This window comes from Hermetia illucens, chromosome 2, assembly GCF_905115235.1.
Source record: "Hermetia illucens chromosome 2, iHerIll2.2.curated.20191125, whole genome shotgun sequence".
Taxonomy (NCBI): Eukaryota; Metazoa; Arthropoda; class Insecta; order Diptera; family Stratiomyidae; genus Hermetia; species Hermetia illucens.
In genome coordinates this window covers 29,570,042-29,592,144 of record NC_051850.1, presented here as the reverse complement: position 1 = coordinate 29,592,144, position 22,103 = coordinate 29,570,042, and the positions used below count along the sequence as shown (strand labels likewise).

At 42.9% G+C, this 22,103-nt stretch overlaps 1 protein-coding gene across 3 annotated transcripts in view; it reads right to left on the bottom strand.

Annotated features, from left to right (window-relative positions):
• LOC119649141 (prolactin-releasing peptide receptor) overlaps nucleotides 1-22,103 on the bottom strand; it is a 97,526-nt gene that overhangs the window by 55,045 nt on the left and 20,378 nt on the right. For all 3 annotated transcript variants that reach the window (XM_038051149.1, XM_038051150.1, XM_038051152.1), the window contains exon 2: nucleotides 1,920-3,704. In XM_038051149.1, coding sequence (XP_037907077.1) covers nucleotides 2,052-3,440 — 1,389 coding nt within the window. In that variant the 5' untranslated portion in view covers nucleotides 3,441-3,704 and the 3' untranslated portion in view covers nucleotides 1,920-2,051. The remainder of the gene's footprint in view (nucleotides 1-1,919; nucleotides 3,705-22,103) is intronic.

Here is a 22,103-nt window from a genome sequence, read left to right as displayed (position 1 = left end):
TATAAGGGCAATATCTATGGTAGAAAAAGAAGACGAGGCAAACCCTGACTGAGATGGAGCAATGACGTAGGTCAGGACGCCAGACGGCTTTTAGGGATATCGAATTGGTGGACCTTGGCGCAAAACCGTGATGTCTGGAGTTCCTGGCAGACCTAGACCGGATACCGGTTGTTGCGCCGTTGATGATGATGATGATCTCAAGCTTCTGTTAGTACGCAATACTGCATTGTTGAGATGTTCATTATCCTCGACCGGAGTCTCTCAGCTAGTAGTATGACTAATACTGATTCGCTAGGCATGAGGGCGCGCCTAGCAGATGCTGTAAGCGGTAATCAAACACCAGATTCACGCTTATCTCTCGCAGGCTTACCAGAGTACAGTAGCACAGTGCTGCAGAAGGAGGGTGTACCTCGGTGTACCTCGGAGTCCCATGATGTTACCTGGTTTACCCCCAACGACTGCCACAAGTCTCGCTAAAATTGGAGCAAGCGAACATTTCAGGATGCCTCCGTACCCTCGTCTAGAAGCAGCCACACATTCCGTAGACTAAAGCAAAATGTTGTCGTAGGACGAGCAATCCGATTACAAGGAGTTGTATCCGCTTTGGATGCACAAAGAATTTCAAGATCTTCAAATTAATAACCCACAAAGCTCTACTCTTTTCAGTCACCTTTAACGGCACGCAGGGAATACTTGAGAGAATTTCAAACCGCCCAATTCACGACACACCCACTCGGTCCTCAACGAGGACGAATTTTTCCATTTTTGTTTCGTCTGTTCTTATGTTGTCGAATCTATCAGTGGATTCAAAAGGGCGCTTCATTGGGTGCGGGTTGAAAGAAGGAATAATCAGTGATTGAAAGAGAAGCAGGAGGAAGGGGGAGAGGGGGGTGCTTATTCGAAACTTTGCTATACGGATGTAGCATGCTTACCTCTGAACCATCCGGTCACATACGGGGCTACTCTAATATTTTTCAGTCAGTCCTGTCTAATCCAGCTCCCAAAAAGTAAAAGGGTGCCTTACAAACTTCACATTAACCCTTCAACTGATTCAAGGTCTACAGAATGTAGAAATTGCTGCAATTATCATACAAGGCTATAAAGGTGATGATTAATTGTAAAGCCTCTTTCTGTTGGTAGAGGGTCTTGCTTAGCAATACATTTCTAGTTCTTCCGAGACTTCTTTGTTTCTACAGAAATAAAAACAAGCATAGATAGATTAGACTAGTTTACATCTCTTCAACCGGCTTTACACGACATTTACAATATACCAGGAATTTTCCCCTCCCGTGTGCACCGGGGTTGAAATTTCGTTCGTAATGTCAACAGCCTAGTTGCCTAGATACTTCTCAAAGTAAACCTTGCTTCCCTTCTTTTCAAATTTTTCAAGGATACTTGAAAGTATCTTGGATCATATTTGGGAAAAATTCAATAGTTTAAAGCGAAGAGTCCACAAGGACATGATGTAAAAGTCTTGATGTCTTTCAACTTTGAATGCTGTAAATCTCTTTATTTCCTCAAGGATGAACATCAATCCATCTGAGAAGTAATAAAAATTCAGAAAGCTCCTGAACGCAACAAAAATAATATAAACTCAAAAAATATCCTGTGAAGTGGGTCATTAAGCAATATTAATATCTGAAATGCATCATGGCCAATTTATAGACATCAAGATGACAAGGGAAAGCAGGAAAACGTTTTCATCTTTTACTTTACACAATTTTCATCCCTGGAAATCCACAGAAAAGTGCAATATCTTCCGGTGGAAAGAAGAGGACTTTATTAGAGGAGCTCCCCACTAAGGATTACGGAATAATGGATACCTGTTGTAATAGATATGAGGAGGAGATATGAACATATACAGGAAGCATCACATCCTTGAATTAGTGCTTGTGACAAGTAATAGTCAAGGTACTTACCTTCGTTTCCATCCGCTTGAGAGTATGTTCCTTACGACGATAACGTTGAAACGGCGGTGGGGCGATGACACTCCTTGGAAATTTTAAAAGCAGAATGGATGGCGAAAGCTCTTACAACTGTCTCTAATGCGATTAATGATGATTATCCGTTACCATGGTACTCGTTGTAACATTGTTATCGCTACTAATGAACGGCGTTTCAGATTGAAGGTTATCTACGGTGATTTCATCAATGTGGTCTATCGACGTGCGCATGGGATCGTCATTAAGCAGAATGTCAACTTTCTTTGTAATGACGACTCCACGTCCCTTACCGAAAGTGGGTTCCCGTGGGATAATCTCGTGTTTGTGGGGTAAGATGTTCTCATTCTCGAAGTCTCCGTGGCGAGCGCAAGTATTCCGTTCGGAACGACAACTCCTTGTGATATTGATGATGTTGTTATTTGATGGATTAAAGCAGGGTAAGACGTGTTTGAATTCCTTTCGAAAGTTTTCATTAAGCCAAGCGTATAAGAAGGGGTTGTAGCATGTTGAAGACATAGCTATTGAGTGCGCTACGAAGAACAAGAGTGTGTAAAACCGCCATTCGTTCGACCGCGCGTAGAAGTCATTGAAAATATTTACGAGGTTTAGGGGAAGCCACGATATTCCGAACACCGCAACCATAGAAATAAGCATGCGATTCGTCCGCTTTTTACGGTCCCGATCTGCCTCTTCCTTCTTCGAGTTTTTCGACCCTGGCTTTAGTCTGGCCCGCGCATTGAGTTTGCAGGAGACCCATGTGTAGCATATCGAGATTATTATAAATGGCAGGACGAATTGCAATATCGTCGTGACAGAGCCGAAAACTTTGCGGTAATGTTCCGAGGGCCAGTCCTCCTCACAGTAAGTGTTCTCGAAACCGTCCGTTGCATTCGAGAACACCTTGACGTAAAGCCCGTACGGAAGGGTCGCTAAGAGTGATACCACCCAGATACTGACAATAATCGCAATACAAGTCGTCAACTTCATTCGCGGACGAAAGGGATATATGATGACGAAATAACGATCTATGGCGATGGACGTAAGTGTCAGGGTCGAAATGTAGATACTGCATCCTTGAGCAAACGGCACCAAATGGCAAAGGGCTCGACCGAACACCCACCCGCCCATGAAGGTGTATAGTGGCGTGAAGGGCACGGCCAGAGTACACAAAAGGATATCTGAAAGTGCTAAATTCGTAATGAAGATGTTTGTCACGGTTTGCATAGCCTTGTTCCTAAGGACCACGTAGCATACAAGGACATTCCCGAACACTCCCAGCACAAACACTGTCGAGTACAAGACACAAAAGAATATCTGCACAATTTCATTCTGGATCACATCGTCCGGTTCCGCTACGTCGCTTGTATCCATCTCCGTGTGGTTGTCGCCCCCATCGCCCCCCTCCTTGTCGATAATAAAATAGTGTGTGCTGTTGACATTCCTTAGAATTCCGCCGCCGTAGCTAGTGAAGTTCGTTATGGATGACCCGCTAATCATTATGTCGTTACGATTAATTAGGTGGTCGTTTTTGTGTCGTTCTTGTCGATGATGTTTTGTCGTTTCAGGTTATCGGCAAACAACCGACAATAGGAAGACTATGCGAGTTGTCGCCTCAGCAGTCAACACCCCCACACACGAGGAAATGCCAAGGGTGCAGAATGGTCCTTAGAACTTACCGCCACCTCTTCCGTTGTTTAGGACACGACTATAGTGTTGACGACCGTAGTTCATGATTAAAGCTTATCGATTCTGACGAAGTTCCTGCAAAAAAGAGAGTCGAAGAGGACAAATTAGTCGAAGTTAATTTATTGCTGATTGTAGGCTATATAAAGTCTAATTATTGATGTCGGCCCAAGAAGAAATGGCTATGATGGATGGTTTCATTTACTTTTAATGAAATTGCTTTTTCTAGTTCTTTTCCATTTGAAGATTGGATTTTGCGAGGGTCTAAATGAAATGTGGTTCCATTCACTCCTTTTCAGCAGCAGAAATTCTAAGAGGCTTTTTGTTCCGAAATGGGCCACAAAATAATTGGTCAGTGGACAAAAGTGGTCCTTAATTTGTAGAGAATCTTTAATAAGAAAATCTTTATCTTAGAAAACATTTTGCGAAATAACCCGATGGTTTTAGGGGGTGCAGGGGATGGATGCTTTTAATTTATATAAGAGATGGATGATTTTTTGCCCATTTTTTTTCTGTACTTAAGAACGAAGTGTTGATGATAGTTGGATATTTTTATTTTTCCAGCTTAGGCTTGTCATATTAATTGCCTCAGAATCCTCAAATTTCTTGAATAGCGCTTCCCGTATTAGAGTTTGCCTACTAAATAAAACTCAATAAACGGAAACTTGCTCGGAACGATTCGAATGAAAGAAAGCTCCACTTTGAGCTCGTTGCAAAATGGTGTATTAACTCACCAAATTACTGCCAGCGGTTGGTTAGTTGGTTTGAATAACATAAAGTGATGCGCTATTTTACTCCACAACTTTCAAGACCGTGACAAGGAAAATAGGACCACCTCCTGCGGGTTTTAATCTTCAGAGCTAGCTCGTGGAATTAGAAAAAGATATAAACTCCCTCACCAGACAGTGGAAAATTCCCTTGAGACTAGAAAGAATGGTTTTCCTAATGTCCGTTGTCGGGCTCCAGCTAGAGCTGGACAGTCACAAAGAAAGTATACCTATACATACCTTAAACTACATCGGCTTAGGGTCACAATCTTGTATTGGCTAGTGCTCCCTGCAGACCATCGTGACCCTGTACTCGTACCCACATGTCCGGCATATAAGATCTTTTTCTCGGGTTTTGTTATTCGAGAACCTAGTCTTTCTCAATTTAACAGAGGCAACGCTCATTCTCAAATCAACAGTTGACAAACAATTCTGAGCTTCACTCCCGACAACAGCAATTGAGGTGCCAAGGGTGAAACCTCGCCTAGCTAGTTCGTTGGTTCGTAAAATTGGAGAGAGGCTTTGAGTGGACCCCTAGATCGCTTAGTTTGTTCCTCCATAGGCACACCAACCGAAATTCAAAGTTTATTTCTGGTAACTTCAACGCGAGAGCCCTTAAATGGGGAACTAAGGAAGCAAATGCTACCAGTTAAAAATACTATGGACCAACGAAAGTTAAGTGAAGAAGTCTCGGAAAGGGAAGTTTAGTTTAGTTGTAAAGCCGGCTTTTATTCGCACTATATGCGTAACAAGTCTTTGTATGATAGTGAGGATTATATCCACAATCACCACCAAGCAGTTTTCCTTAGAATTTAGAGGGTATTAGATGAGCAAACATTCATGGAGTTGCACGGCAAGAGCTCTCCAGGTGAAGCAGTGCATGCGCCGCACTCATTTGCTTGAGCTGCCATTAAGGCAAACGAATCATCCACAGGGAACTAGCTAATCACGAGCAAAAAGGATCGCAGCAGCTTCAAGCCGGGTAGCCAGTAGAGCAGGAGATAATATCTTAAGGAACTCTTCTGACAGGCGGATGAAAACGTATAAAAGAGCATGTATCGAATCGGGATGGGTCGGTTCAAATACAGTTTGTCTCTGTAGGTTACGTGCCCTATTCCTTTGCTAAAACTATGCAGGAGGCTTCCGGAAACTTTTGGATGAAACGTCATTTCTCGCTATGGCGAAAGAAGGACCTGTAGATATTTACTATAATAGAGGACAAATCTAAGCTCCGGGCTTGGGGCGCATACCGAATAAGCACCCTGCAAAGTCTAGACCGGCCACCGGCCATTCAAAGACAAATTTTCAACATTATAGAAGCAGCCGTAGTCAGCGTTGCTGCCTGACGGTGGTAAACGGCCAGGCGGGTTGCCTTCCTATAATTCCATGTATCTTGTAAACAATTTGGCGAACGTGTGGAGGAGGTCATTCACAATATATCGCACCCTGTTGTTCCAGTTTCTAACATCCAACGCCAACACAGCACAGTAGCCGCCGGAAATTAGCGCGCCTTTTGCGAGGTTCACTACCATGCTTATTGCATCCACTGTATAGTTGGCACTTCAGAAACCAAACTGGCACTCCGAAAACCCATCGCTTGCTTTCCATCATCTTCCCGATTGTATTCAGCAGGCATACAGGACGATATGCAGCTGGGTCTCCAGGTGGCTTGTTAGGTTTGAAAAGCAACACCAACTGTTATTATTTCACTGGAATGGGAAAGTTCACTCCTTTTGGGACGCCTCGAAGATGTTGACAAAAAGGTCAGGCGTATTCTTCACTACCAGTTCCAAAGATCGGTTGGGAATGCCGTCCAAAACTGGGGTTTTGTTGTCACCGATCCTACCATGTATTTCCCGCAGCTCCTCCACAGCTACTGGAGGTATTATGTCCTCATTTAGCTAGACAACCGCTTACCTTCCCGTATTTTCGTGGTGAGGGAACAGAGTGGTAACAATCTGTTTCAATAGGTGCGGATAGGTCACCTGGGGTGATCTCCGCTGCCTTTTCATTACCAAACTATAGGCCTCGGTCCAAGGGTTTAAATCGGCATGGTCTCCCAGCTGTTTGAAGCAATTGCTTTTATTTCTCTGAATGGCTTCTTTTAGGCGGCCACACAGTTGCCTCTGTGCCTCCTCTCGAGCGGCCGCACTGGGCATTCCCCTGAGCCGCAGGTAAAGCCACCTTGCCCGGAAATATGCGGCTCGCAAACTTGCGATTTCTGTACTTCACTAGTAGTTGGGTTGCCTACTGGGGAGCAATCGCCTTCTAGGCATTGTAGTACCGCATGCTTCCGTCACCCATCAGATGATTTGATGATATCTATGGGGGCGCGTAAAACGTGTTGTTCGTCCAGCCGAACAAATCACACGGCATTCTGCAAGAACTCTTTTCCGAGTTCGATTTGCCCTTGATGTCCATGTAAATTGCCTGGTGGTCACTGCGAGTATAGTATTCAATTGCAAAACAAAACCTTATTAAAATTAGTTCAATGTCTGTCCGTCCGTCATACGCACCTTTTTGCAGAAACGGCAATACCGATTGACTCGAAATTTGGTGAGAAGGTGGGAACGATGAACGGCCAGACATGCAGTGAGTGACATTTTTCTACGTTGAGGTTAAGGGGGCGGGGTCCTCATACATACAAAAGGAGGGTGTTAATTTTTTTTTCACCGAATGTAGTTATGTTCAATATCAAATGAAAAGTCTTGATTAATATTTTGTCTGGTTTTAGTTTTGACATTTGTTGGAAATACGGGGAGTGGCAGGGGTCGAAAAAATCATGAAGCTGCATGTATACAGTGTCCAGGGGAAATTCAGTAAAAATCCACATAAATTTGTTATAGTTATAAAAATTTGCGCAAAATGTCAAATATTGCAACGAAGTAAAGTTGCATAGAATTTTGAGATCCAAATCGGAATCCGGCAGGTGGCATCTTGTCACTGATATCATTCCTTCTTGGTATTGGTGACGTTCTTCATGCCACCTCGTTGGGAGGACGTGGGGGAATTCAATGGACAATGAGATCTTTCCTCAAACACTCCAACTACCCTAACGACATATGTTTGCTTTCTCATCGGGTCATGGACCTTGGCCAAATGATTCTAATTTTGGAAAGAGAGGCAAGTAGAGTAGTATGAAGATACACATCAACAAAACCAAGGTCCTCAGTTTGACGGATCATCGCACTTTTCCCATCTAAATTAATGGGCAAAGGATCGAAGAGCTGATCAAATTATGTATTTAGGAAACGTGATTTCTGCCAATGGTGACACTGAACTGGATATTGCCTGACGCGATAATAGCGCTAGATCCGCTTTCGCTATTTTGCCTAAAATCTGGAAATGCAATTATCTCAACATCAAAGATCAAGTTGGGACTGTTCTGTAGTAGTGTTCTTTCGGTGCTGCTATATGGGAGTAGCACATGGAAACCTCCACTATTACTCAAGAATTCCAAACGTCGTACCTTTGGAGTACGCTAAACCGATACTATTACAGAAATTGGTCGACATTCAGGCCCCGTATGCGTTGTGATCGGAAGATAAAATTGGCAGTGGTTAGGTCACATATTCGGGAGGGGTAACAATTGCATTGCTGGCTATGCCATGCAGTGGAACCCACTTACCCACGATGACCGATAGGTGGGTTACCCCAAAGGGCACCTATAGGCTCTGAGGAAGTAGTGGGAGAACTGAAGCGCATTTCAGGAAACCGCGAACGATTGCACGTAGGTGTGGTTGATAGGGTAATTGGCAACCATATATGTAATTATCAACACTTGTTTACGTCATGTGGCCAAATGCCGAGTATCTGAAGTACACTTTGAAAAGCACCTCCTACCTGAATCTACACACAATCTAGCGGGCTTTGCCTCCCTTGCTTTCGAGAGAGTCGCTGCTGCAGTTTTTGTCATCCTCATGTTTTTCTGAGATCCTTAGTGTCAGTTCTTACAACTCGAACTTCCACGTGGATATCCTTGCATAGTAGGGCGAACTTCACCGTTTTAGCTCATATTTCAGCCTATTACCCTATAGACTTTTCTCTTCGTCGCCTGACCTCGCTCCAACATCAAGTTACGCTTTCTCTGGGAAGGTCTGATTTTATTATTGTTCCGTCCACAGTCTATTACCTCCGGATCGGAGTTGACTTTGCAAAAAATCCCCTCTTATGAGCCACATCTTTTTTGATAAAACTTTGGTATACTTATCTTGAGCTAATTTTCGACTACCCCGTTCCAACCTGACCTGCTTCGTCTTGAAATGTGAAAATTTATAATTCGGATCTGTTAGATATATTTGATAATACCGTCTTTTCAGCTTTTTCGTTTTTCGAGTGTACAAGGGGCATTGCCGCGTAGCTTGTTTGAGTTTTTGCCTATTCACATCCTTTTTTTTCGTTCCTAAGTCCATCTAAGTCCGCTTTGTTTTCTGTTCAAACAACTTTTTTCTCTGTTCCTCCATTTATGGTTTCACTGGAGTCTGACTTTCAATATCTTTGACGAAGAGAAAAAGTGCATAATTGTTTATGGGTCTTAAAGTTGATGAAATCCGCGCACGGTTGTTGTCAGCCAACAGAGCCTATTTCAGCTTACAAAGACTGTTCCGCTCGAAACGTCTCACCATAGGGTCAAAGCTCTTACTGTACAAGACTATGATCTTGCCAGTCCTCATGTATTCCTCGGAAACTTGGGTTCTTAGCAAGAAAAATTGCGAACTCTTGGCCGCGTTCGAGAGAAGAATCCTCCGAAGAATTTTTGGCCCCCTACATGAGGATGGACGATTCCGTAGCCTACACAATGACGAAATCTATGAGCGATACCATGACCGTCCGGTTGTGGATAAAATCCGGGTCAATAGGTTACGGTGGGCGGGTCACTTAATCTGTATGGATGAGGATAATCCCACCCGGAAAGTCTATAAGGGCAATATCTATGGTAGAAAAAGAAGACGAGGCAGACCCTGCCTAAGATGGAGCGATGGCGTGGGTCAGGACGCCAGACAGCTTTTAGGGATATCGAATTGGTGGACCTCGGCGCAAAACCGGGATGTCTGGAGTTCCTTATTAAGGCAGGCCTAGACCGGATACCGGTTGTTGCGCCGTTGATAATGATGATGATGATGATGAAAGTCCCAAATGTTGATATATCTACCGTCCTCTTCCATTTATGCACTCTTACTAGAGCCATCCTTTGAAAGAATTTGTTGCTCTTAAATATTATTTTTATAGTAACAGATGCAAACAAGTAACCCACCGCCGAAGGATATCACCGACTGGAAGTCTGCTTACACACTCGCAAAAGCACTAGGATTCAAGCCCCTGCACCAAAAGTTTTATTCTCCTTTTCATTTTTATTTTTTTTTTGTATTCTAGGGTGTCAGGACGGGGAGGTGTCCACGCATTAGGAACGAGTAAACATCTGGCAATGCATATACTTCAATCAGTGTATTTCCACGTATTTATATATCAAGAAGTATGCCACCTGGGGGCGAACGCGATGGCAGTGAAAGATTTGATTGACTCTATCTATCTATTTCTCTGTTTACCTGTACGTCCTTTTGACACACGCCATTTATTCGGAAACGGATATGCCCATTGATACGAGATTTGGTGGAAATGCTGTAGCTACGAGTTCCCACGCATGAAGAGCCATAAAACTCTTAATGCCCGCAACTCCCTGCCTCCTATCTCCAACCTTTTTGTCTGTCTGTCTATATGGTCCTTTCTGTTTCAATGCCAGTGAGTACTTCCTCATTGTATCCAATAAATTTAGATACTGGTATTTTATAGGGTATTAACACAGTTGGGTTTGGTCATCTGTAATAGCGCGACCTGGTCATCGTTTTTTCACACAATAATTCATCTAAGTAGTCTAGCCCCCTTCCTATTAATTCTATCTCAGCAAATGATTATGGATACGAATGGAGATTCAAAGGAATTAAATCTCAGTTTCTGGCTCTGTCGCTTTCCTACTCTCTTTATATCTTAATTAATGCCATCGCTTTTACCGAAACCCACTTCGCATTCAATTAATTGCAGAGAAACAACATACCTTCTGGCATGCTACTACGACTCCATATCTTCCAATGAAATAATTCTGAGATTCAAGACAGATATAATCTGGATGACGTAGATTTTTCACGGTTCATGAACAACTCTGACCTTTGTAATGTATCTTGAACCTATAATTGGTTTATTTGATTAATTTATTCCAGATAAATAGATGAATACGTAGCAGGTTATTCCGAACAATATTTTACTTCAGAAACTGCACGCACGGAAATTCAGTACGTCACAAACCTACGAGATAATGGTGTGCATGTGCTCCTCTGAAGAGCCTAAATTTCATGAATCTGAATCAATTTCTAATGATTTGAAGAAGATACTTGTCGACTTTCTTTGACAATGTACGGGTTCATTCAACCCTACGAGGGATTATAAAATAAGGACCTTGTACTGGCAGAGGTTCCTTGGTAGCATAGCGCTCGAGAATAAAATAGAAAATATAAATGCAAATGGGTTTTTTGTCAAATAACGTCAGAGCCTTGTTTCAATCACATGCATGATGTTTTCAGTATTCATTTGGGGATGAGAACTGTCAAAAAAATTCGACATTTTCCCGGACGATATACAAATCAGATGAATTCAAGTGGAGCCACTTGTCAAATGTGAATTTACTTAGATACAACTTGAATTTTTTGACTCCAATAAATTGAAGTCTCTAATTGGATCTTCAGTCCTACAAAAATATTTTTTCAAAAGCCTCCATGCAAACCTCAGCCCCAGGGGAATATGAAATATGGATCCCCCCCTTCAAATTGATTTCGAATAAAAAGAGTCTCATCAAAATAATTTTGAAAAAAGAAATTATTAGAACGGAATATCTATTCCTAGTTCTTGTAACATAAAAGCAAATGATGACAGCAGGGATAAATTGGGCACTTATCCAAAAGCAAGCAGAGATAACCTCAGCAATTTCCAAGAATTATGCCTCCATTAAAATCAATACAACACAAGGATCCATAAAGAAATTTACGAAGATACTCTCGAAACCTAACCATTAACTGTTTTTCAAATAAATGTTGTGACGGCTTCGATTTACTGGAATGTCTATCCAATCTGTCCAATTCAATTGAGGGTAAAGTGCACAGACCAGATAAATGAGAAGGACGTCAGTTATATGGGATGTTCGACTATATGTTAGCTCCTTGTATACAGAGCAAGCCCCGATATTGAGAAGGTTATGGATAATGGGATTCTGTGGAGTTTAAATGGTCAGCGTTGTTATTCTTCGTACTATGGGTAGGGGCAGTTCAACGTAGCGAACCTGCATGTGACCAAAATGGTCGCCGTGCAGATACACTATACATTCAAGAACATCCTTACTGTGTCGACATTGGAAGTACGAATAAAACTATTCCAAAGGCAATGAACCCTAGACGTGAATTGAAAGGACGATGCAATTTCCCAGGGCTTACCGATGGTGACTGTTGTAAAATGTTTCGACATTTAAATGGAAATGCCATGAATAATTTTAATACGATATTCTGTGAAAGGACTTCAGACTTGCAGAAATTGAATAGCCAATCTAAGGGAGAAAGTTCAGGGACAGATATGATCAAATGTAGCTGTAAACGTGAAGAAAGGTGGAAGAGAATGAAAATGAGATAGTCCAGTAGGATAAGATTGAAATTTAACATTATTAATTAAACGTGCGATGGCTGAATTCGTTGAACGGCGACCCCTCTATTTCATTGCTAAGGGGTTCTTTGTGTTTGTCTTGCCGACGTGGGTATATTATACAGTGATAAATGCGGACCAGTGTTATTGAAAACTAAATGTTCAAATAATAAGAATACGAAACAAAACATTATGCTTCACTACAGAGTCTTCAGGAGACAATAGTACGATTTTCTGGGCAGAAACGTTCGTTTAAAACTTCAGCCATCCAATTCAAGATTGTTTAAACTTATTGTTTCGGAATTATTTACACTCAATAGGGGAAATTGACGTCGCAATAACCGCAATCAACAGAGATCCTGGAGATGAAGCATCAATAAATGATCTTCACAACCACCTGAAGAATGTTATCATTGATACGGTCACAAAGATACTTGGCCCCAGTCGCAAAAAAAATCGGAATGGCTGGTTTGACGATGAATGTAAGCTAGCAACGGAACGGAAGAATGCTGCATCCCAAGTAATCTTGCATTCTCAAAGAACACGGGCACGCCCAGAGACTTATCACGAACTCCGGCGAGCGGAGAAGCGATCTCATAGACGGAAAAAGGAAGCCTGGGAGAATCAACAGGTCTATGAACTAGAAAAGTACAGGGAGCAACCACACCAGGCGCGCAAGTTTTACCGACAAGTCAGCAGGATGAAGTCTTACACACGTTGATGCTAATGCTGCTGAGACAAAGAGGGAAATCTGATTTTCGCCAGAATGGGCATATTGAAGCGATGGGTTGAGTACTTTGAGCTGCTGAACAACCAGAACATACTGGGAGGACTGAATCCAGTTCTCACAATGCCTTCCGATTCTTGTGTCCCCATACATCTATTTGGTAAAAGATATGACGTTACCCTGAATAATAGACAGAGGTTGGAAGCCGCAGAGGAATGCGGGGCGGGATATATGGAAGTCTTCTACATCGATCGCTCAAAACAAAAGAGGGTTCTGAAGCCGGAGTGCACCTCTCGAAGAACCAGCAATTGGAGTATCAGTAGCATTGGCTAAGTCTGTTTTCAAAAACTGGCGAACCGCAATGTTTATCCTGTCGAAAAACAGGAGGGCAGGTGTGTTGTGGACATTCTGACTGGCCATAATTCACTAGTTGGGCATATGTTCAGAATAGGAATTACTCAAGATGATACGCGTCCCTCCTGTAATTAATGAATGAATGAATGCCCCGCCTATGGACGAATCAGGCATCAGATCTTTGGTTCCGATGTCCTCCAGTTGCGACCGGTAGCATCCCATCCACTAACAGAAATTCTGCGACACGTTAACGAATCCGGAATATTCCGTTAGACGGGAGTGGCAGATACAATGGGCCAACAGGGCCTTAGAACTCGGGCTCAGCAGCTGTAGCTTCTCACCCACCACTCACACACACACACCCCGGGTAACCCGGATTTCCACTCTTAGGACTATAATAATGAGAGGATGAATAAAAATTAATTGAAATATTCCAGGAGGGACTAAAAGTTTACCCAGTAACCTAGTATGCTTGCCCTAGAGCCACAAAATGTTCCAATTATTGGCGAGGTCAAATGGCGATTTTCCTTTAATGTAATTATAATTGACTTTTCGCAAAAACTTTTAACATTTCTCCAAGTTTTCTCTTCATTTTCCATTTTAATTATTTCCAAAAAATTAAAAAACCAGGATAAATATGCTATCCCTTAACTGCTGCCGTCTCTGACTAAAACTAACCTCTACTCGTATATAATAACGTAAAGGGTAGGGTGAATTCAGTTTAACGTTCAACTGCTAAGACCAAACAACTGGTGATAAGCAACTCTGGTTAATATTAGTCCTGTATCTAAAAGAATTCAGATAAATCAATCATGGCACCCAATGGAGATCAACTGTCGTCCCACGTTGATTTTGCTAAGACGACTAACGTTCAACCTGATCGAATCTGCAAAGAAACGTTTACTCTACGTAACTGCGGAAACCTTACAAACTGCCTTGAAGCTATTCGGAAGGGCAATAGTTCAGTTAAGCATATTACAGACAGTATGCGCCTTAGAGGAGCTGAGTGGAGTACCATCAACGCCTTAATGGATCGCGCCCATAACAATATGGGTGAACAAAATGGGATTAATAATACTAAATGCCAACCTCGACATTTCAAAGATCAGCGGAAGAAAACCTCGAATAAAAAATCCCGACAAGGAGGCGTTCCGGACGTAAAACCTGGAGCCCAGGCTTCAGCAAAGAGCAAACGACCCAACAAGGCTAAGCGTAATACGCGAATTCGATTCAATAATGATAAACCAGCTACCAAGGGAGACCAGATTCAGAAATGTGAGCATCATTGTTGTTATCCTGAGAAATAGATTGAGAATAAAGAAGATAACGTTTTCTATTGGGAAAACTATTTAATTTTCCTATACTTAATTTTTGTAATAAAATTTTTATATAGAATATTTTGCTTTATTCATGTGGGAAACTGAAGATTCATTCGTCCTAGTTTTGTGATTCTAGATAATCATCTAGAATAGTTACAGGTTGTCCTGAGAAATAATTATGGAAATAAAGATAATTGTTCATCAGATTTTTGAGTTTGCTCTTGTAATCAGTTGCCAGATTGCAGAATGCAGTTGGCCATACTCAACCAAGAGTAGCGCTGTCACTCTAGAGAAATTGATCGTGACGGTCCACTAAGTATTCCGTTGGTACGTGCCTATTTATTATCCAGGCGCGGGAATGCGGAGATTGTCTTAGCCAATTCAGTCCCTCCTCTGGTCATCTTCATTGACGGTACCCCTCTGACTTTGTGTGATTTTTGTGGTAGGTTAAGAGTAAGTAAAGGAAGAACTTCGCCATGCTATTAATTTAGTATGCTGATCACAAGCTCATGTAAAGGAGGAGGCAACATACTCTGTACTATTCTCAGTAAGATCTGGGAAACAGACTATCCTCAGTAAGATCTGGGAAAGGGATAAATAGAGTATAGTTGGAGTTATTCCACTGTGCTAAATTCTACCTGATCTCTCTGGGTGAAAGGTCCCGCGATAGACCGACCAAGAAAATGCATACAATGTCGTTACAAACATGATGATTGGATGAGTCACAAGCCTCGAAGAAATGCTAGGGCGTCCACCTCAGTCGACGCGGCGATCGGGCCCCGATCTTGTCGAGAAATGGGCAAGGGTTTTTGACGCATGGACGGCGTCAGGACGTAGGCAAGTTAGTCCGAACAAAACAAATACGTTTCTGCACGCTAAATGTTGGGACCCTAACTGGAACGGAGGAACTCACAAGAGCCCTTCGGAAAAGGCGCATTGATATCTGCGCTTTGAAAGAAACCCGACAATTTGGTGCCAAAAGCTGCGCCATTGAACGCAAACGCGGTAAAAACGGCTATAAACTTGTCTATTTTGGTAAACCACACACTCAATATGGTGTTGGCAATGCCATCTCAGAGGGTTTCCTTAATTTCCTTAAAGAAGTCGAACGATTTGATGATCGGCTGTTGAAGCTCACCATTATGTCAGTTGATAGCACTATTCACTTCTTCACCGCGTATGCACCACAGACCTTTCAGGCCTTCTGGCAACTTCTCGATGAAAAGACTAGTCACGTGCCTGCTGACAACTATATTATCACTGCCATTCATGGGGGAAAGGGGTTCGGAGCCCGCAATGAGGGTGGCGAGCGTATAATCGATTTTGCGGACACCCATGATCTTGTACTTATGAATACATGGTTCATCAAACGATTGTCTCATCTTCCTACATTTTATAGTGAGAACAGTAAAACGCAAATCGACTATATCCTCCTAAGACGCCAACATTTTACCACTGTCACTGATTGCAAAGTCGTTCCCTATGAGAGCATCGCACCTCAACATCGGCCGTTGATTGCCGTCCTGCGAATTAAGCCACCGATAAAACAGCGTGAGGAATGCACTGGCCCGCGGCGCATTAAATGGTGGCAATTTGGTGAGAGGAAAGAAGAAACGGTCTCACTTATACGATTGCCGACCATTACGAATGTGGAAGAATCATGGAACGAAATGAAAGACACGATCCACAAAGCGGCCGTTGCAACCCTCGGGGTCACCAAGCCGGATAAGCGGTGTATCAACCGAGATACTTGGCTTTGGAATGATGATGTTGAAATGAGAGTCCGTGAAAAGAAACGCCTCTACCACAAATTTCTCGACGACAAAACGCCTCCTAATTGGCAAATTTATAAGAATGCCAACCGGGAAGCAAAGAAAGCAGTCGCTGTCACCCGAGCGAACCATTTCAAAAATCTTTACGATAAGCTGGACACTCGGGATGGCGAGGGAGATCTGTATCGACTTGCTAAAAGCCGTAATGAACGCCCACAGGATATCGAACACTTCTGTTGCGTTAATGACAAGAACGGTACTTTGCTTACCAACCGTCGAGCCGCAACGGATAAATGGCGAGAATATTTCGAGCAGATTTCAATTTAAGAATTTGCTCATCCTCCACTTCCACAATCATTGCCGACATTTGGAGCAGTTCCACCAGTCAGCGCAACTGAAGTCGAGGAGGCAATAAAACAAATGAAATCGGGGAAAGCAACAGGACCTGACGACATCGCATCTGAGCTCTGGAAAATGAAGAGGTGGGAGTCAACACTGTGGCTCAGTGAATTCTTTAACCGGGTTATTTAGGAAGAAAGAACACCATCTGACTGGCAAGAAAGTACCACTGTTCCAATATGGAAAAAGAAAGGTAGTCCAGCAGAATGTTCAAATTACCGCCCGATCCGGTTACTTTCCCATACCATGAAGATTTTTGAACGCATTCTTGACAACCGTATTCGCGAAATCGTTGAAATAATCATGAATCAAGCCTTCCACAACTGGTGTTCTTTGTGATCGACATATCAACGAACGTCTCAAATTCTAAAATTTACCGCAATGTCGGCCGTCTAGTCGCTCTCTATGGCTCTGAGTGTTGGCCGACTATAAACGACAATGAACGGCGTCTTGCGGTAATGGAGACGAAGATGCTACGTTGGACTAGTGGCGTCACACGTTTAGATCACATCCGAAATGAGGATATACGCGATCGTTATGGGGTTGCACCGATCGTGGAAAAGTTGCGAGGGAGGCGTCTTTGATGGTATGGTCACGCAATTCGTGCCAACGAGAATTCAATTGCCAAGATTGGTCTGAACATCGAAGTCGATGGTAAACGACCAAAAGGCAAACCTAAACAACGGTGGCTTGATACGCCAGATGGGGATTTGAAAGCCTCGAAATTGCACCCAGATCAGGCATTCGATAGAGCCAAATGGCGAAACCGATCACGACGAGCCGACCTCGCTTGTGAACGGGACAAAGGCTGAAGAAAAAGAAGAAAGAAGATTCCCTTCATCTGCAGAATCAGTCGTGTCCTTTTCAAAATACGAGCCTCGATGCTGGACAGATGAGTGACCCCTCGACTCCTTTGATCCAGCGAACCTATCCACTTTGGAAAACTTGTCGAAAATGGAAGTGCTTCGATGACAACTACTTCACAAAAGAGTAAGTCTCTGTTGATCGTGTTGGGTAGAAAGATTCCTACTCGCGTGGCCCGTTTGTGATTATGGGTTTGGTCCGTAATCGTTGCTTATGCGTTAGGATCACTATGAAAGCGAGTTTGGCTCAGTCCTTTCGATTATATTTATTGATTTTCACTAGGAATTCCATGGGCGCCTCTCCTGCCCTTCGAAGAAGAGTCTGAAATGATTATATAAAAGGGAAGCAGTCAATATCCAAAAGGACAGCACTATTTCTTTCATTTTCCGAATCGAAGCGTCCTGTGACAAGGATCAAGGGAGCGAGATTCAAAATCTTCAAATATTGGAAGAGGAGCGCAGTTCGGGTCAACAGACTAAAAACTTCTAGCACGTTTCACCTTAGGCCAACATTATGCGGCTAAGATTGTCTAAATTTGCCATTATATTACGCATTTTATATTTCGAATTTATTTAGTAAAGGTTTTATGGATAGCCTATCAACTCTCTCTCTCTCGAGCGAAAAATCGTTACAAGGTCTCACAGTTAAATTTACATCATCAGTCTACCAGTGGAGGCAGCAAGGATAGTAAAAATAAGCTGGATTAAGTGCCGCCTTAGAGAGCATGTTCCAGTCCCGACGGCAGTTCGGGCGCCAGAGATGTGAAGCGGAGTGCCACGTCAGGAAGGGGGAAGGGGAAGATGGACCATCGGCACATTGCAAGCAGCAGCAGATGCTCGGTATACAGGAGAGCGCTTAACAAAAGTCGCAAGATTTGCTCTCGTAAACCATCGAAGCGACCATAACTAGTGAACTATATTGAAAACACGGTGGTAACATTTGGGTCAAAAGACCAAACAGGCCAGGCAGCGCCATGGACTTGTGGAGAATAGGCCTTCGAGGAAATAATGGAGCACCCGGAGGAGGGCTTTATCAGAGCGAAGGTGAAAGGCGTCCACATCTACAGCTGCTACGCTCCACTCAGCACTACACTGAGCAGATGCTTGCTGACCAGAGACTTGTAACACTGATGAAGGGAGCAAGTGGTTCCGGAAATATCAGTATTTACAAGGTTAATAAATGTTACTAGCGAAAAGAAAAGGAAGTCTTAATTATTTGTTGAGGGTGCTGGGAGTCCCGAGTCCGCACCCACTAGGTGATGGACCGGACCACTTGTGAAGCAATTTATCTCCTCTTTTGTAGTCCATGGACTCCACTTTTTTGGGCTAAACACCCAAGTTTTCAAAAAAAATGAAAAAGTTGACTAAGGGTATTGATGGCGGTAAGTCTTAATTATTTCAAATAATTTAATTGCTAGAAACACAGCGAGATCTCACTTATATTAAAAAGCTTTAAATTTGGGAATTATTAAATGGGTTTTCAGAGTTCCAAGGGAAGTTTAAAGGTCATATGGTTCTGTAGATAAAATTATGAAAAGTAAAGTAGAAATGATTCCTACAAAAATCTTTTTTTACAAGTAATTGCCGGGATGGGAATTAGGAAATTGGAAGACGTAAATTGCAAATGCTAAAAGGTGCTAAAATGTGAAAAAGAAAAATGCTATATATTAGCAAATGCATTTTCTCGTCAGCCAGTCAAAGCGAACACTAAGTTTCCTGGACCAATACTGAGAAATAGGGGATAGTACGTGTCTGAGGGAGAGTTGCAGATTCAGCGCTGCAATCATCAATAAACACCTATGTGATTCATATCGATTTAAAACCTATGACTGTACTACCAAACCCTGTTTTCAAGTCCACGTTGGTAGCCCGAGCAATGCAAAGGAGTAGACGAGAAAGGGTGGACGGCGAGTTCTCTGATTCGTTGAACGGAGATAAGCTTATTCACCATTCAGTTTGGGGTTACACTACAGGCTGACAATAAATAACTTTGTACTGATGAAGGGTTTAAGTCGCTCCCGAAATATATATTTACACTTTAAACCAAAAATTGCAGTTTGGAGAAACCTTGTCTATTAATCTTATTGACTTGTTTCAATCACGACAAGATCCACAAGGGAACATTTGCGTCACCAGATGGGACAACGGTCAAACCTCTTCAATCTCCCAGCTGCGAAAGCAGAGGCGAAGTAGCGTCTGATGAGTTACATTTGTCCTGTAGGGAAACGTCATCTGCCTTTGTCTTTAATTTTCTGGTTGTTTGGGTACTAAGCCGAAAGGGAGGATCGACGGTTTTGTTGAGCATTTGTGGCTCCGAGCGCAATGCTGACCACATTGCCTCCCACAGTGTACTGTGGTGTACCGTTATGGTCTTGAATGAAGTGCTCTAACACACTTCAAGGCCCTGATCCAACATGGATTGTTGCGCCAATGATTATTATTATTATATTTGTGGCTCCATATATGCATAGCTAGTAGTCGATATAAGTTGAATATATCCCATTTTCACTTCGTTACTTATGTGTGTGCATTATCATATTTTCTTTCAGATTTTCAGTTGCGTAGTTTCTAAAGACGGGTCCTTAAATAATTGAACCTTTTCGGACCTCGCGTTGCTCCCCTTTACAACCGATATCAAAACTGACGCTTGCTTCCAAACAGGCCTTTCATTTGACTATATCCGGCGAATAAAAAATTGTGCGTGTATGGGAGCATCCCTTAAGTTCAACTTGAAACAATGCAAACTACCGCATGTGTGGGGTTCACAGTTCCAAACTTTCTACCAAATTGCGTGATAATGTAACCATTTCTGAGGAAGGAGCGAGTGGCAGTGAATCGATTTTAATATGATTTTGTTTTCAACAAAACCACAAAAATGTCTTCTGACCAGCGCGTAAAACTCAGAATCCATGATCAAGAGAGAGGATTCACTTTCTCAATAGACATTTCCTCTCGCTGAGATCTTCAGGAAGTACAAACCTATGCATATTCGCATGAGCTCACTAGTTAGGAAACATGAGGATTCCGCCCCTTAGAGAAAGACATCGACATCGCACTAATACAGGAGCCGTGGTTCGGAGGCGACCGAACCATCAAAGAGCTGAAAAGCAAATATTATAATTTATTCTACAGCACACGAGATGCTGTTCAGGACAGACCTAAAGTATGTAACCTCATGAGAAAGAGTCTGCACACTTTTCTGTGTACAGACCTGAGTTCCAGCGACCTAACCATGGTCAAACTGGAATAGGCAGGCACGAAAGACGGCTCACGACCGATCACCTCCCCCTGAAGAACTGCAACATTTATCGAGGACCATAACAACAAAGAAGGCCAACCTGTTGGTAGGCTGCGACGCCAATACAAGGCATACGCTTTGGGACAGCTCAGAAATCAACGAGAGACGTGAGCCATTTTTTGATTTTATTATTACTTCAAACCTATCGGTATGTATGATAACAAGGGCAGCACACCAACCTTTCATTTCCCCAGCTCGGAGAACTGTGACGGTTGGGAAAAGGTCCTTGTTATCACCCTACTAACCAACGATGGGGTTGTTAAGATAGAGCACCGGCGAGTATCTGACCAGAGATTTTCCTCAAACCACAATTGGATACTTTTTAGTCTAAATCTCGCCGCAGAGGTCTCCAAACCCTTCAGAGATCTCAGGATGATCGACTAGAAAAAGTTTGGTCAAGCAATGAAGAGCACACTCTCCGGTGCGCAAATTGGCAAGATTAACACGACAGACGAACTGAAGTCAAAAATCGGAGCTCCGAAAAAGGCATTCGATACCGCTTTTAAATTCTCTTGCTTGCTAAATACAGCAAGAAGACACGGCCACCGTGGTGAAAAGAAGATCTCTCCCGCCCCAGGGAGCCGAGCAAGAAAAGCTTGAACATCTGCTACAGGCATAAATATTGGCAGCCATACAAGGGCTGCCTGAAAAAGTACAAGTCGGCCATCAAGATCGCCAAGAGGCAGTCTGGTTGGACTATTGTCAGAACATCTAAAACACCAACAGATCCGCAAGACTCAGTAAGATTCTGGCCTAGGAACATGGGAGCATCCTTTCTTAAAAAGTCGGAAGGCTCTGGTGAAACTTTAGAGCTGCTCGGTCAAGCCCACCTTCCCACCAGCGAGGAGGACTGTGAGTCAGAGCCTTGTTTGGAGAGTTTCCAGCCACTCCAGCCGTGCGAGAGTATCAAATCAGTAATTACCGAGTATAAGATCGGCTGGGCTATATACAGCTTCTTCGCATAAAAATCTTTGGATCCAGGTGATATACTGCCAGTCATGCTACAGAAGCAGCAGCAAAGGGTTATGCCGTGGCTTGATGAGATTTACCGGAGCTGTATCTCTTTAGGATACGTACCACAGTCCTGGAGACGCGCACGAGTGGCTTTTATACTGAAAGCTAGGGAAAGCCACTCCCCAGGAGCTCGAACTGAAATACCCCTACCAGAAAATTCTAGGAAACAACCATCCAAAAGACGATAAGTCCCAAGACGAACACAAGAGACGATTAGCTCTTATTGAGGAAGGGGTGGGAAACTCTTCTACAAAGTGAGGAAGTAATATGGGACTTAAGAATAA